General features: G+C 43.4%; 2 protein-coding genes across 4 annotated transcripts in view; one reads left to right on the forward strand and one right to left on the reverse strand.

Annotated features, from left to right (window-relative positions):
* The first annotated feature begins 424 nt into the window (after positions 1–424).
* On the forward strand, positions 425–3,672 carry LOC126385266 (protein mono-ADP-ribosyltransferase TIPARP-like). Its single transcript, XM_050036876.1, has 5 exons — positions 425–1,275; positions 2,235–2,403; positions 2,503–2,690; positions 2,820–3,086; positions 3,195–3,672. Exons 1-5 carry the CDS (start codon positions 425–427, stop codon positions 3,640–3,642), a joined length of 1,923 nt encoding a protein of 640 aa, XP_049892833.1. The 3' UTR covers positions 3,643–3,672.
* A 134-nt stretch (positions 3,673–3,806) lies between these two features.
* Positions 3,807–15,985, reverse strand: part of tulp3 (TUB like protein 3) — a 39,855-nt gene continuing 27,676 nt past the window's right edge. For all 3 annotated transcript variants that reach the window (XM_050036762.1, XM_050036761.1, XM_050036763.1), the window contains 9 exons: positions 14,394–14,556; positions 13,918–14,130; positions 8,971–9,104; positions 8,668–8,859; positions 7,854–7,966; positions 7,329–7,446; positions 7,130–7,228; positions 6,875–7,046; positions 3,807–6,786 (listed from right to left, as the gene is read on the reverse strand). In XM_050036762.1, coding sequence (XP_049892719.1) covers positions 6,653–6,786; positions 6,875–7,046; positions 7,130–7,228; positions 7,329–7,446; positions 7,854–7,966; positions 8,668–8,859; positions 8,971–9,104; positions 13,918–14,130; positions 14,394–14,556 — 1,338 coding nt within the window. In that variant the 3' untranslated portion in view covers positions 3,807–6,652. The remainder of the gene's footprint in view (positions 6,787–6,874; positions 7,047–7,129; positions 7,229–7,328; positions 7,447–7,853; positions 7,967–8,667; positions 8,860–8,970; positions 9,105–13,917; positions 14,131–14,393; positions 14,557–15,985) is intronic.

Genomic DNA, 15,985 nt, shown 5'->3' on the forward strand with positions numbered 1-15,985 from the left:
ATGAGTTCACTGTACTCCAATGGCCTCCACAGTCACCAGATCTCAATCCAATAGAGCACCTTTGGGATGTGGTGGAACAGGAGATTCACATCATGGATGTGCAGCCGACAAATCTGCAGCAACTGTGTGATGTCATCATGTCAATATGGACCAAAATCTCTGAGGAATGTTTCCAGCACCTTGTTGAATCTATGCCACCAAGAATTAACGCAGTTCTGAAGGCAAAAGGGGTCCCACCTGGTACTAGCAAGGTGTACCTAATAAAGTGGCCAGTGAGTGTATTTCCATGTCTTTTAGCAGCGCAAATCAATCTTGCATAGAATTGTATAGTAGTATATTGCAAATTCATATTGAAAATTACATTAGTTTGGGATTCATTTAATAATTTACAACTAATCAATTCATTGTTGCAGCTCCATCCAGGATGCCATACCTTCCATCCAGCAGAGGGACGAAGAGAAAGTTGGCAGACGATGCTGGTGGTTTACAGCCCCAGTCCAAATCTTCCAAAGTCACCTTCCTGAGCCCGTCTCTTATCCTGCTGGAGCTCCCCTCTGACGCCAACAGCAGCTTCCCAGTGTGGGAGGCCATGAGATCCCAGCAGGTTGACGTCACCTGGACCGTCGACCCCTACAGCGCCATGGTTCATTTCACCCCTGTGACCTCTCAGCAGGGGAAGAGAACAACCTCCAGCCAAACTGAAGACACTTCCAGCGCTACACAGAGCTCAGTGCCTTTTTCTGGGATCCCGCAACCTCAGTTGGCCATCCAGCCCATCACTCAGCTGCACAACACCTCCCAGAACTCCTGTGTTGTGCTCACCCTTTCCCAAAACAGCACCCAGTTAGCGCCAAGCCTTCCAGGTCAACTAGTCTACACACCTCCAACCCCTACGCCAGTCACCTCCGTCATCATTTCCCTGCCACTCACCATCACCCAGCCACAGCCTGCCTTTCAGCCCAGCACCCCTACCAAGAGACTCACCATCCAGACCCCACCAGCCACCCCCACTATGCCGCAAGCCCCGTCTAAAGTGCCTGACCCCAACCTGTTCCACACAAGGAGCTCCGCCAACATCGAGATCTGTGACAACTTCCTCCTGGGTTTGTGTCAGGCAGGGAGGAAGTGTAAGATGCACCACACTCCCTACCCATTTCACTGGCAGCTGTGGAGTGTGGTCACCCACCGGTGGATCGACATCCCCCTTCGCTCTCAGGTCCTAATGGAGAAGTTGTACTGCGATGTCAACCAAGAGGCCATTTGTGTCAAGGATGGGTGAGTGAGGCTAATAATTCTTGTTTTCTTGTTCTGTGTTGACAACAGTAAGTTAAAGCTGGCGTAGGCTGGCACCAGTTTCATCTCTCCTCTCTCACACTCTCTGCACAGCTGCACACAAAAACTTTTTAACTCCCCCCACTAAGGTGTTTAATTGTTCCCAAACCCACTTGATACCTTTATACTCATGTTACAGTTTTGTGTCCTGTGCTGCAAACCTTTAAACCTCTGTAGCTCCATTGCTACGTGCAAAACATTAATGTGCAGCCCTGCTATTTATTTGATATCATTATTCATGTAAATGTTGTGCAGCTGTATATTTTAAAACAGGGACAAAAATCCCTGTCTTTGCATTTTATTTTGATCACAGTCTGTTTTTTATAGAAGTGCTTGTGACACCTCACATGTGGCTTTGACTTGCAACTGAAAACTACATTTTGTAAAAAAAACAAAAAAAAAAACCTAGTACCTAACCTTAGTTACATAAACATGAACTTGTTAGCCTATGACTCCAGTTAGCAAAAAGCTAAACTATTAGCAATATTTTCCCTCCTTCTCTGAAAAGCTTCACCAATATTGACGTGTTTTATTTTGTTTATTGTCAGACTCTTTCTCAGACTTTTTGAGAAGCCTGTCGTCCTTTTTGTGGGTTATTTGCAGTGTAGACAGCTTGAATAGCAACTTTTCCCTGCAGGATTCTCCGTCATTGAATCAAGCTTTCACTAAAAAGACGTGTATGCACATCTGCATCAGTAGAACAGCCAATAGGAATGCCCTCTCTCTGAAATGACCTGTCATTGGCATAAGTCTCCCGTCATGAGCTTGATTGTCTAAAGCCTGTAAGCAGACCCAAGAGTTGGTGCAGGAGTCTTCTCTCAGACCGCTTGAATAACAATGTGTTCAAATTTCATTATGGGATTGTAACCTTGCGGTGCTGTTTTGCCCAACTCTCCCTTCAGGCAGGTCTGCAACACTTTAAACTTTGACTCAATGGATGTGGACGACATATCCAAGTATGACAAGGTCAGACGACTGACTAACTCTGACAGTCCGATCAGAAACCCTCACTTTCCCAGTAGATGGAAGTTCTTCTGGTGGAACAACATGGACTGGGAAGAGTACAACAAGGTGAACGTCTCTTTTTTTTTTTTTCAGTCTTTGAATTTTTCTTATCATTGCACCCAGTTCAGTTTCAGAAGCTCCTTGTTCACTGAGATCTCTCTGTAGGATGCGTCAGCCGTGCTGCTGCAGAATATGAATGAAAAGGAGCCGGAGTGTACTCTCACCATCGGCTCGCAGCAGTACAAGGTGGACTTCACCTCCATGGTGCAGACCAACGTCACCACAGGGTTCGAGAGAGAGGTTCGCTGCAGGCCCGTCTACCGCTCCCCTGTTTCCATGCAGCCTTACCTGCAGTCAGTATCCATTTCTCTGGAAGCATTAACATTTTAATTAAAAGAAAATTGTATTGGTGGTGCTGAAACCAACTCAGTAGTTATTGTCCAGCGTAATGTCCTTCTTCTCTCTGTACACCCCACACCCAGGACAGAGGTCAAGACCAACCCCTCCAAACCCAACAGTGATCCTCCAGCAGCCAACTTCAGCGTGGACCCTCTGAAGGAGTTCAGCTCCTGGTATCCTCCAGTGTGGAGTGTGACCTCTGAGGACTACAGCCTGGTGGATGTTCCTGCAGGCACGGAGGCTTACCGCAGTCTCCTGAACCTGTTCTGCGAGAGCCTGCCCGAGACCAGGGTGGACATTGTCAGCATCCAGCAGGTCCAGAGCCTCCTCCACTGGGACAAATACCAAAGGTTCGTAAATAACAGCTTCAGTTGCCTGTTGGAAAGTCTGACGGCAAAATAGAGTGGTGAAAATATTCTAAAACACATTAAAATACTTGTGCGTGCGTGTCATGACAGGCAGAAGGCGTACATGCAGAAGCAGCACGCCGACTTGAAGAATCCTCTGGAGAGACATCTCTTCCACGGGACGACCAAAAAGGCCTCAGAGGACATCTGCTACAACAACTTCGACCTCCGCATGGCCGGAGTCAACGGAACATCCCACGGCGTCGGCTCCTACTTCGCCAGCACCGCCTCCTTCTCCCACACCTTCTCGGCCGTGGTGGCGTCGGATGAGGTTCGTCACATGTTCCTGGCCAAAGTCCTGGTGGGGAAGGTTTGTCTCGGGAGGCACAACTACCACCGGCCACCGCCGCTGTACTCCACGACGAGGAAATTCTGTCTCTACGACAGCTGCGTGGACAACGTGGACAAACCCACGATATTTGTAGTGTTTGACAGCTGTCAGTGCTACCCGTACTACCTCATCAAGTACAAAGACCTGCCCAAGGAGGTTGAGATCTGAGAAAGCAGACGAGTTCGGTGATGCTGGTTGTTCAGACAGAGTGTTGAGTTATAAGATCATCAGATGTTATCACCTGCAGTTAGTGTGTGTCAGTGTGTGCAGTTAGTTATGTGCCATGAACTTCTACTTAACAACAATGAAGTTCTGAGAGGAGACAGTTCAAAAAAGTTCAAAATGTCTTTTATTTTGGTAAGTCAAACCTTTCACATGGATGGAAATAAGTACTTCTGTTTGTCTTTTAAAGTGTTCTGAATCAAATTGACCTCTGCTGTGTTTATGAAAATAAACTGTTTGACTGAATACATTCATCTCTTGGTGTTTAAACCTGATAAACAGATTTGATCGTCCTTTGTTAAAATATATCTGGTTATATTTTTGTCAAATGTTGGACTGGAATGTGTTTGACCGAAATAGTAAAAGCATATATCTTTGAAAATATTTCCTATAAATTCCCTTTTCTCTCTGAAAACTCCACACAGAATGACAAAACAGGATTTTCATACATTGCTGGCACACTTACAATGACAAATGTATTACTTTCCTCAAAATTAGGTGTTCTTTGCTGCTTGTTTTCATGTTTTGAGCAGGAAACGCCCAATTCAAACAGAAAAGCACTGAACACCTTTTCTTTAAAGCATCCAAATTAAATTGATTTAAAGGTATACTATGCGGGATTTCCCTAAAAAACAATGTATGAATTTATATAAAAGTAATCCCTTTAAGTCATTGGACGGAGCAGTGAATGACAACAACCCCGCTCACATTTAAGAGTACTGTTTGTGGTGGAAACACTAGGGTCTAGGTACCATGTCAGAAGGGTTACTGTTGGTTCCAAAGGCACCATACTGAAAGTGTGTTGTGGAAATGGGGCTTAAGCCGAAACGCCAAACGAGAGTGAATGTGGGGTTTGATTTGACTGATAATCACGCATAGTATACCTTTAAAGTAACTGAATTATTTACTGTTGGCTCTGCAGCAATAATGACCCTGCCCCTCACAGACATACAGTACACTGTGTTAACAAAATATTAAGGACATTTAATGACAAAGGATTATTGTCCTTTATTGATTTCCCTTAAGTTTCCCTTATAACTCAAAAGGGATGAGATGGAGATGAAGAGGCACCGGCAGTTTTGTTGCTGAAGCTTTGAGACAGACAAAATGTGGGAATATCAGCTCAATAAAATGTCTATATTGAATATGAAGCGTAAATACAGTAGATTTCTGCAAAGTCTGGGAAGGTTTCTGTATCTTCATGCTTCACTTCTATACATTATTTTAAAATCCCATGTCTTGAAATGACATTTTGTATTTCATGTCGCTATATGTACGCTAGAATAGATCAAATAAGAAGGCATGATCTTCTATTTTATATACAGTATGTAAATCCTTTCTTTCTAAATGTGCAATTCTGCATTTATGTTTTTTTCCCATGATAACCCAACCTGTTACAACAAAGAAAAATCACAGTCACAAGATAAAAATTACACTTATTCACAAAAAAACCCACAAAAACCGTTAAGACAGGCCTGTTCGGAATAATGCACGTTCCACACGAGAATAAAAAGAGGGATGACGAAATGATAATAAAAGGATGATGTCAACATTAGTTATGAGAAGATGGCAGAGTAAAACATGTCGCCACATTTAAAGATGTAAACATGATTGAAATTGTGACTGTGATGCAAGTTACTTATCAAAAAGAAACTCTTGGACAGATGAGAAACAGAAAACAACTTGACTTTCTTTGTCCCTTCTGACCAAATACTAACTCTACAGATTGGCCTGAGGGTGGCGCCAGAGGACAGGCCATGTAGTGGAGGGTTCAGACTGTGGCGTCGTGGACACCTACATCCTTTGGTCCACTCCTCTGAGTAAGGCAAAACAAAACAAAAACACTGACAGAAATAAAATGTACAGGCAAAAGAATTAATACAAAATGCATCATTAAAGGGACAGTTCACCCCAAAATCAAGCCCATTTTTCCTCTTACCTGGAGTGTTTTTTTGTTGTTTTTTCAATGTAGATTGTTTTGGTGTGAGTTGCAGAGTGTTAGAAATATCGGCTATATAACATTCAGACACCTGAACTATTGTTTGGTTTACATTTTTAATGTCTCCTAGCTATTTGGGATCAGTAGGACCGGATAAGTATAAAAAAACTAAACACTGTCAATGATAACAAAGTCCCAATGTCCTCGAATGAGTACTAAATAATTAACGTCTCTTAGCTAGTTGCTGTTGCTAAAATTGGTCAAATTTGTTGCCATATCAAACTTCAAATGATCATGGTTGGCAGATGTAGTTTGGTAGAGAGAAAATAGTTCCTACATGAAACTGCTCACAACAAGGTCTGTGGATTATCTTGAGTAACCAGGTCATGATTTCTGGAAAGAGACATTGATGTTGAGTTTTTCAAATGAATTTTTTTTTTTTTTGGCGTTTTGAGCACCACAAGCTGAGTGCCATCTAGTTCCATTATATTGGAGAGAAGGCAGACATCTTTATGGCTGATATCTGCAACACTCATCTCACGCCAAGACAAACTGATAAATAGCACTACAGGTAAGAGGCCAAGTGTGTATTTTTGATTTTGGGGTGAACTGTTCCTTTAACAAACAATGAGTCATAAATTTTACATCAGTTTTCTTGCACCAGATGTCTGATGAGAGCGCCTGTCTCCAGCACAGATGAGAGTGGTGTGATTTGTCTTTTCCCTTTTAGTTTGTACACATACACTGTACAAAATAATATTGAAATAAACCCCTAAATGACACAGGAAAAAAACCCTTCCACCCAGGAACCTAGAGGGTTGTTATTTTGCCACCAGAGGACCAACGTCTCCGATCAGTATCTACTTTCTCTTCTTTTAATCTTGCGTTTCGTGCGCAAACACACGGAATGTGAACTGGTTCCTGATGATGTAAGCGGTGTAGCATCCAAAAAGTCCCGTGAGAAAAGATTTGAGGGAGGACAAGAGAGGTGGCGGTGTGGAAGCCAAACCGGTGGTTTCATTCGCAGGCCAACTTACTGTCAAAGCTTGACAGGCCGATGGCAAACGCCTGCAAAGCGCACATGGGGTAGTTGTAGTCCAGAGTGAAGATGTCCTCAGCCACTCTGCCGAACTGCATGACGATGTAGTCAGCTAGAGTAACAGGAAACAGTCTTTACTGTGAGCCTTAACAGTGCAGAGAATATGTGAGGGCAAACAGTGAAAGGTAGGGAATACTTACGGTCGTTGTCGTGAACTATTTGAAAGTTTTTGACAGACGCTTGAGTGACGCGCCCGTGGAAATTCAGCACATACGACTGGGTGTCGTCGTTCCACACGGGGGCTTTGTTGTGCAGCTCGATCAGGTTGTCCAGTGAGTGATTCTGCCACCTGCTCAGGAGGCTCTCCTGCTCCTGTAAAACAAACATGTTCAGGTTTGACCTGTTCAGCTGATGCTCCCGCTCTGAATAAATGATTCTAGGATGATCAGACTCACATTCTGAGGTCTGACAGGGACTCTTTCAAAGTTCATGTTCATGCCCGGGATGATTACAGTCATCTTGCGTGGTCCTTTGAATCCAAGCACGTTGGTTTCCTGCCAAAGGGCACAGACAGTGTGACAGTTTCACACAGAATGAACACATGAATGAACAGGGACATGCAGCAAACACTTGTGTGCAACATCAGTCACTCACATAACAGATAGCAGCCACTTCCTGTCGCGTGTTGCTCTCTTCCAGCAGCGTCCCGGGGTTTTTACAGGGATTGGTGCCGTTGTCATACACTGTGAATTTGGTGCCCATGAGGTTGGACCTGTTAGAATACACACCGGAGATGGAACGTTAACATCATTTCATGTGTCAACTGCTGGCAGCATTTTCACCAGCTGAGTCATGTGGAGTGGGAAAGGCAAAAGCACTGTGCTTGGTTATCTTCAAACCAACCAAACATAAACACTAAAAGGTATCATTTCATAAACTGTGCACAGATTAATAACAGCAATTACTCAGTTGCTGCTTAGAGTCTGAAAGCTGATAAAATTTGCTTGTAAGTGCCGGCTAATGCAGCTACTGATCACAGCCTCAACACAACAAGGAGGGTTTTAGGCAGATTTCTGTTTGACCCTTTAAGATGTATATTCAGTTATGCTTTCAACAAATGACAGTGATAATGTAGTCCTCCATGGACACAGGTAGATCGAAGAGAAAGTGTGTTTTTACCTCAGTTTACCGATGAAGCTCTCTCCCTCTCGCGACAGATCAGTGGCGTCCACTGAAATAAGATAGTTGGACGTCTTACTCTTTTTTCTCTTCCTTCCTGCCAGCAAAAACACCTGGAGAGAGGGGCAGAAAAAGATATATGTAATCATGTAATCATGAGAACATGCCCATGAGAAAGGGCATGTTAGTCTTACACTAAGGTGTGGTCAGGCACATTGTTCATGCATAGCTATTTTGAGGCAGCAGAAAGAGACTGCGTCATTGACCAACAAAAACCGAGTCAAATGTCAGCATGGAGCAGTACTTTCCTGGCATTTAAAGCTCAGCCACTGTTTGTTCTACGGGAGAAATACAAAGCAATGACACTGATCAGACATTTTGCTTTTTGTTTTGATGAATAAAAGGTCTGCTGTTCTGAAATCTCAGTAGGCCCACAAATTACAGCTTCACTTTTCATTGAGCGAGTGTGTCCCCATTAAGACAGACGCTGTGTGAAGTAACGCGCGAGGAGCAGTGTAACGTCATTGATTACATCAGGAGCTAAAAGTTTAGTTCTACTTCCTGTCAAGTTTATAGCTGCAGTTTAGTTTTGCTGCTTTAATGTCCCATGATATTTGCTGCAGTGACATCTGACAAAAGTTCAGTCAGGAATTTCCCAAAGCCCTGGTTTAACTAACCAGTAGTGCAAAACCTGAAGATGTACAATCTACTTTAATATATGACAAAGAAAAGCATCAAATCCACAAACTTGAGAACCTGGAACCAGAAAATGTCTGGCTTTGTCTTTATGAATGTACCCATGGCCCACACTCACTCTCCTGCCATCCTCTCTCTCCATGTGCATGAAGTAGGTTGGGTAGAGGCCGCGGTCCATGCCCTTCTTGTCCCGGGTGATTCGACACTTTACAGTGACCCCCCGTGGAGCCGGACGCAGGACGAACTCCTCTAGATTGGCTACATCGATGAGTGAGCTCTCTGCTGTGGGTGATCCAGGGGTGACCACCTCCTGGGAACAACACAGTGCATGAACCTTTTTACACAATGTTCAGTATCAAGGCTGGGATTATGTAGTCTGTGCTGGAAGCTTGTTGGTGAGTGTGTTTATTGGGCTACTCACTGGAGTGTCCTTGCCACTGGCAGCAGAGGCAGGTCTGGTGCTGTCAGCGTTCGGGGTCAGAGAACGCGTTCGCTCCTCCTCCGCATCGTCCTCATGCTCGCTGGATTCATCAAAGTTCATGCTGCCGGACAGACCTGGCGAGGAGATGGGGAAAGGGTGTGGGAGAGGTTTAATGCTACATTAAGGACATCAGACACACAAACTCACACCTGGCAGAAAAGAAAGTTAAGGCCCTGTCTACAAGTTTTGGCTTTTTGTTCACACACAAAGATCACTAAATCTTTTTTCTTTGCTGCGTGTCACTCCTCTCTTTCCCCTGCCTTTCCTTCTCTCACTATCAAAATAAACAAAAATATCCTTAAAAAGAGTGATGCAATACTTCGGCAATGGCTGAAGCAAAATTGTGCATCATACAGTTGAAATCATACATTTATATTTCTCAGAAATATTCAGCAGGGTATTTCTATCAAACAGGGGCGACTTATTTCATCTCTTTCACAACAAAAGAGTTAAATAGATAAAGCCTTGCAAATCTGACTGAGCTATCTCCAGACTGCTTTCTATCAAACACAACAATAACTCAGTTAAGCTCTGCTCAGTGCTCACCCAAAGGTCACACTGGGTACATGGCCTCAATACCTGTCACAAACAATGCTTCTTTTTCGAAGTCAGCTTTTGCCAGGGTGAGATTAATGTGAAGAGATGAGGCTGACGCTTGTGAAGAGACAGCTCCATGCAGTCATGCAGATGTAAAATGGGCATGGCTCACTGCAGCCGGTCTAGACTGCTTGAGACATCTGTCTCTTCACTGATAATTGGATTTATCAGCCAGGACACGACTCATGGCTGCAGCTAGAGTCCACTTTAATGTGCTGTCAGAGGGTGACAGTGGTCCAGTGGTATGGAAAGATCTCAGTAAGCAGTGTGTTTCCCGACAGCTTTGCAGTGTTAAGGCATGGTCACACATCCCTAATATTTGCCATTCATTTCTATTCAATGAGAGCGAAGGGACGGACAAAACATTTGCAGCGTCAGCTAACAGCACATAAATAAGTGTGTGAAGGAGACACTGATTGTTGGCCATGAAAAATACAAAGCAATACTAAACTACACCCACCGACCGTATCAGAGTGCAGAAGGAAGTGTGCATCTACTGCTAGCTCACCTAGCACCACTGAGCTAGCTAACGTCACAGCTCAGCCGAGGAGGACACCATTAATGTTTTCATCTCGTCCTGTCTTGAGCAGGAGCCTCTTGTCCATGAGTAGATGCACACTTCCTTCTGAGCAGTGATACAATTGGCAGGTGTAGTTCAGTAGAAAGAAAATAGTTCCTACATGAAACTGCTCACAACAAGGTCTGTGGATTATCTTGAGTAACCAGGTCATGAATTCTGGAAAGAGACATTGATGTTGAGTTTTTCAAATGTATATTTTGGCGCTTTGAGCACCACAACATGCGTGTCGTCTAGTTCCATTATATTCAAGAGAAGGCAGACATCTCTACAGCTGCTATCTCCAACACTCTGCAACTCACATGAAAACAGTCTTAATTGATGAAGAGCACTACTGGATGAACTGTCCCTTTAAAATCCAACTTAAATTAATCGAAATGAATGAAAATAACATGATTTATGTAAATTATAGAACGTGTTCCACAAGTCCCCCTAATTACTGTAAACCAATCCTCAACACTGAAGTGACTAACTGATGATATTTTGGGCCACCACCACTTCCACAAACACAAAGCATTTTCTATCTGGCACACTGCTTCCTCCCTCCACCCCCACCAACACATCCTAAGCAGGTTAGAGAGTACAGAGGACTGGGAGAGCTCTGCAGTATTGAACAAGAATAATAATGCGACAGACAACACAGCCAAACACAATATTTATACGGGGGTATTTACAGGAGATCAACCCAGGATGTGCAGTGATCCCCGAGAGAAAGCAAGCACCATTGTGAAATACAGACTGCAAATGTTCCCTCTAATAGTGACTCCAGGGCTCCAATTAGAACACTGAACAAAGTTGTGTGAGCCAGTGGCTTATGAAATCAACCATCTGGAAATGTCAGAGAGGACTCATAACAGGCCGACCAACAACCTACTAAATAAAACCAGAACAGACGTAATAATCAACACACAGCAGGTCAACAATGTTCCATTTTAAAGCAAGTCACAGATACAGATGTTGATTGAATGAGCTGATCAAATATTAATGCCCCAAAATTTCCTATTTCTTCTGCCTCCTATGAGGTTGGGATGTTACACGAGGACAGGGAGCCAAAAATACCTGCTGGAAGTCCTGAGGACATATTCCAATGCTAAACCGGGCTGACATTAACAATGAGGCCTTGCATTATTGAGAAGGACGATGACATTTGCCACTGTGGCATGACGTCACGCTACAGCCCAGGAAAAGGATATGATAACGAGAGCAGCTTTTGTTCTGGCTTTGCAGCATTATCACACTTGTGGAGTTGCTTCAAAAGTTATTGTTTTCAGTAAAATGTTTTAAGGATGGAGGAACTTTGTATTTGCTCCACAGTAGCAGGTGGATCAGGAAAGTACACAGCCCACTCGGGGCGATGGTTTTAATGCATCTTCCATAAACTTTACAAATCCCTGCCAGCTGGCTGGTGAGTGTGGGTGGCAGTCACTGTAATGATGCCACAGATGAGCACTGCAGTGTGAACAATGCCCGGCCTATTATTAAATGACCCATTTCTCACTGCATCACCATCAATCACACCAATGACTGCATCCCTGTTCCATACTGCAGCAGCAGAGTTCTTAACATTTTATACATCCATTCTTTTTTGTCTGCTTATCTGGGGCCGGGGCAAAGTATTCCATGCATCTGTCTTCCCAGCAATGTTTTCCAGCTCCTCCTGGGGGATCCTGACATGTTCTCAGGCCAGTTGAGATATATAATCCCTCCAGCGTGTTCTGGGTCTGCCCCGGGGCCTCCTATCAGTTGGACGTGCCTGGAAAACCTCTAACAGGAGGCGCCCAGGAGGCATCCTGATCAGATGCCCGAACCACCTCAACTGGCCCCTTTTGACGCAAAGGAGCAGCAGGATGTCCAAAATCCTCACCCTATCTCTGAGGCTGAGCCCAGCCACGCTACAGAGGAAACTCATCTTGGCCACATGTACCTGCGATCTCATTCTTTTGGTCACTACCCAAAGCTCAGAGCTTTGCCTTCTGGCTCAGCTCCTTCTTCACCACAAAGGCTGACACCACACCAAACCGCATTGTCCACCTCACGCTTCCATCACTCATGACAAAGACAAGTTACATGAACTCCTTTGCTTCCCCACAGGATGTCAAATACTCTGGCTTTGCTCAACAACAGCAGCTAATCTGGAGTGATTTAGAACAACGGCATTAACACAGAGTGGATTATAACAGCATCTTGGGACTCCACAGCTTCAGCGATAAAGGCAAATAATGAAGCAGACATGCTCACTCATGACACCAAACTGACTCTTATATTTGACTGAAGATGTTTATTTATTTTATTTGTTTCGATCAACCATCAATGCCAGTGATACAATAATAAAAGTGAACTCTTACAGTCATATCAGTGTTGAACCCCCCCTCACTCGAAGCAACCCATTTTTTAAGACATTTTTTGAGACGGCCCTTTTTTCAATGCATAGTTAGATCCAAAGATGATACATTTAGTTTTTATAATATTTAGTACTAATTTGTTATTTTCTACCCAATTTGATAAGCAATCAAGCTCTCTCTGTATGGTTTCATTAAGCTCAGTCAGGCTATTGGAGGATCTATATAATGTGCAATCGTCAGCAAACATTGTCATGGTTGATTCTTTTAACACCAAAGGTAAATCATTAGTAAAAATGGAGAAAAGGAGTGGCCCAAGGCAACTTCCTTGAGGAACACCCAACTCTGACCTTTTTTAACAGAGACAGCCATTAAGACAGACAGACACATTGTGATCTGTCATTTAAGTAGCTCCTTAGCCAGTCAACAGCATTTACACTAAAACCATAAACGGAAAGTTTTTTCAATAATAGATCATGATTGATCACATCAAATGCTGCACTGAAGTCAAGTAAAACAGCACCAACAAGATTTTTGTTATCTATTTGACACAACCAGTTGTCCGTCATTTGTGTTAGAGCTGTGCAGGTGGAGTGATTCACTTTATAGGCGTGTTGAAACTCAGAACCAAGGTCATTAATGGAAAAATAATTCATGATTTGATCAAACACAATTTTTTCTAAAAGTTTACTTAAAACGGGAACAATACTAATTGGTCTACTATTCTCCTTGCTGAAGGGACTTCTATTATTATTTGGTATGGGAATCATTTTAGCAACTTTCCAAGTATGAGGAAATACATTGTGTTTAAGGCTCAGGTTAAAAATATGACATACGGGTTCAGCAATGTAGTCTGCTATTAATTTAATTAATTTACCATCAAGATTATCCATCCCAAACTGTATGTCATCTTTTACTGAGGCCAACATTTTTCTCACATCCTCAACTACTACTGGTTTGAAGCTAAATTTACAGGTTTTGTTTATCATGATACATTTATTGATTAAGTCTTCTGGTATTGTGCAGTTTGAAGTCTTCATTTTCTGTCTTAAATTTTCAACTTTATTGACAAAATACTTATTAAGATGATCAGCAATTTTATGAGGTTTTGTGATAAATATTCCCTCCAATTCAATAAAGGAAGGAGTGTTTGCTCTGGATCTACCAAGTCTTCCCTTAACACAGGATTAAAGTCAAACAATGGGCTTTGTGGATTTCAAGTGTATAACAGGAAAATTAGAGCCTAACTAATCTTTATGAAGTAAATTAAAAAGATATTTAAGCCATAAACTGTCATTTCCTATGACTCAACATACTCTCAGTGAGAATGAAACTTAAGGGAGTGTTGGCTAGAAACAACAAGCCAGGACTCACCTTGTTTCTGCAGTAATTCGTGGATGTCTGTCTTGGGCTCGAGCAGCGTCTCAGTGTCTCCATCTCTCTCAGGCTCCTCAGCAGAGGGGGACTGGGGCTGAGACTGAGGCTGTGACTGGAACTGAGGCTGGGACTGAGACTGGCTCACCGACAGGACCTTTATTCCCACATCAGGGGCTTCTGAGCCCAGGAAAGCTGCTGGGCCGTCGATACCTACAGCAGGGGAGAACAGGCAGATGTTAGCTTAGCTGTTGATGTTCTCATGTGGTAATTCACAGAAACGTTTGAGTTCTGCTGAATTTGAGTCATCACACTTGCTGAAAAGCTACGCTACTTTAATTAGCTAAAGATTTGCCTGGGGTGTTGCTGAGTGAGAGCCTTAAACAGAGTCATGATTTGTGTCAGTGCCCTCTGTTTTGCGAAGAGTAAAAGTGGTTTTACATGATCTTAAAAAACAGGTGTTATGTTTTATTTACCATCCATAATGACACTGTTGGTGACGTTCACTTGAGACTCCACTAGAGGGGCCTGCTCTTCACCGCGTTGCGTCCTGTAGCGCCGGGGCCGAGCGTCTGTGTTGGGCTGAACCATGAGAGGTTCCTGACGCTTCCTCCGCTGCCTCTGCTCCAGCAGTGCTCTCTGTGGACCAAACAGAAGAACAGAATTGATGTGGGGTCTCATTGTAAATACAAATGTGCGTGAGTTTCAAGTCAGGTGACCATAAAATCACTACATGCATATATACATAAGGCTTCTATTACAAGAGGCTGAGAGCGTTTAGTCGACTCTATGAGCTGAGAGTAATATCATTAGTATGCATGATGAGTTGCAACCTGTGCCTATCAGTAGGTATTGCACATGGCCAGGTAACATTAAAGAAGAAACAGGCGACAGCTGCGCTGCACAGTCAGGATAATTCTCAAAGACCAGCTGAGGATGATTTTTAGAGGCATCTTGTAATAAACTGAAGTATTGGACAAGTGAAAACTGTGTCACAGCTCAAGTTTCTTAGGTTGTGTTTTTTATTTCATTCATTCAAGTTGTTTCCTGTTTTACTTTGAAACTCACGTCTCCTCTCGTTTCAGATCACTTCACTTCCTGTCCCTGTGTGTTTTCCCTCCGTTTTGATGACCTCACCTGTGTCTGATTGTCTGTCCCGCCCTGATTAGCCTCACCTGTGTCTGATTGTCTGTCCCGCCCTGATTAGCCTCACCTGTGTCTCGTTTGTCTTTGCTCCTTGTGTGTCTAGCATTCCAGTCTTTTGTTTATCTGTGTCCTTTTCTTGTTTTTGGGGGGGATCTAGACTGTTGGCTCTGCCTCTGCCTCATCCCATTCTGGATTTGTTTGCCTTCACAGATCGTTCTTCTGTGTATCGAACCTACCTTTTGACCAGTAAAGACTATTATTTTACGCAAAGTGTTGGCTCTCACCTGGTCCACCAGTTGTTACAAACTGACTTTCCAGTAGATTTGATATTTGCTGACATCACAAAGTCTGTCAATGTATGTTTTCAATTCAGGGGCCTGTAATTGATGAGACGGCATCAGTTAGGGCTGCACGATGCATCATTTAAACATCGTTATCGCGATGTGCACATGTACGATAGTCACATCGCAGGACGTGCGATGTTTTCTCTTTTTTTAGAACATGTAAAATTTTGTTTTGCTTCAGAAAAGCAGCTCTGAAGCTCTGCTCGTTGCTCCGCTCCGCTCGCCTCTCTCTCTCTGTCTCTCGCCTCTCTGAGCATGCAGCAGCCCCTCCCCCCCTCATGCACACGCTGCAGTCACATGCTGAAAACGAGCAACATGAAGGAGGGAAAAACGGTAAAGGAGGATTTATGCCTGGTACACACTACACGACTTTTCTGCCTGTTCTGAAAGTCACTATGTCACATTACATGACTGTGGAGTCATAAAATCGTGCCGTGACTTGGCCGACAGACATGACACACTACACGATGGTACACTGATACAGCTGCTCTTATTTTTATTTTTCATATTTTTGTTTAAAAGATGTTTACTACTTTGCTTCTGTTTTACAAAGAGATTTTTATTTCATTGTTGGATTT

Source organism: Epinephelus moara, chromosome 23, assembly GCF_006386435.1.
Source record: "Epinephelus moara isolate mb chromosome 23, YSFRI_EMoa_1.0, whole genome shotgun sequence".
NCBI classification, from domain to species: Eukaryota; Metazoa; Chordata; class Actinopteri; order Perciformes; family Serranidae; genus Epinephelus; species Epinephelus moara.

Coding starts and splice junctions, on each gene's coding strand:
- LOC126385266 (XM_050036876.1), top strand. CDS start 425: ATGCCATACCTTCCATCCAGCAGAGGGACGAAGAGAAAGTTGGCAGAC. Junction 2,404..2,502: donor ACTGGGAAGAGTACAACAAG/GTGAACGTCTCT, acceptor ATCTCTCTGTAG/GATGCGTCAGCCGTGCTGCT. Junction 2,691..2,819: donor TCCATGCAGCCTTACCTGCA/GTCAGTATCCAT, acceptor CCCCACACCCAG/GACAGAGGTCAAGACCAACC.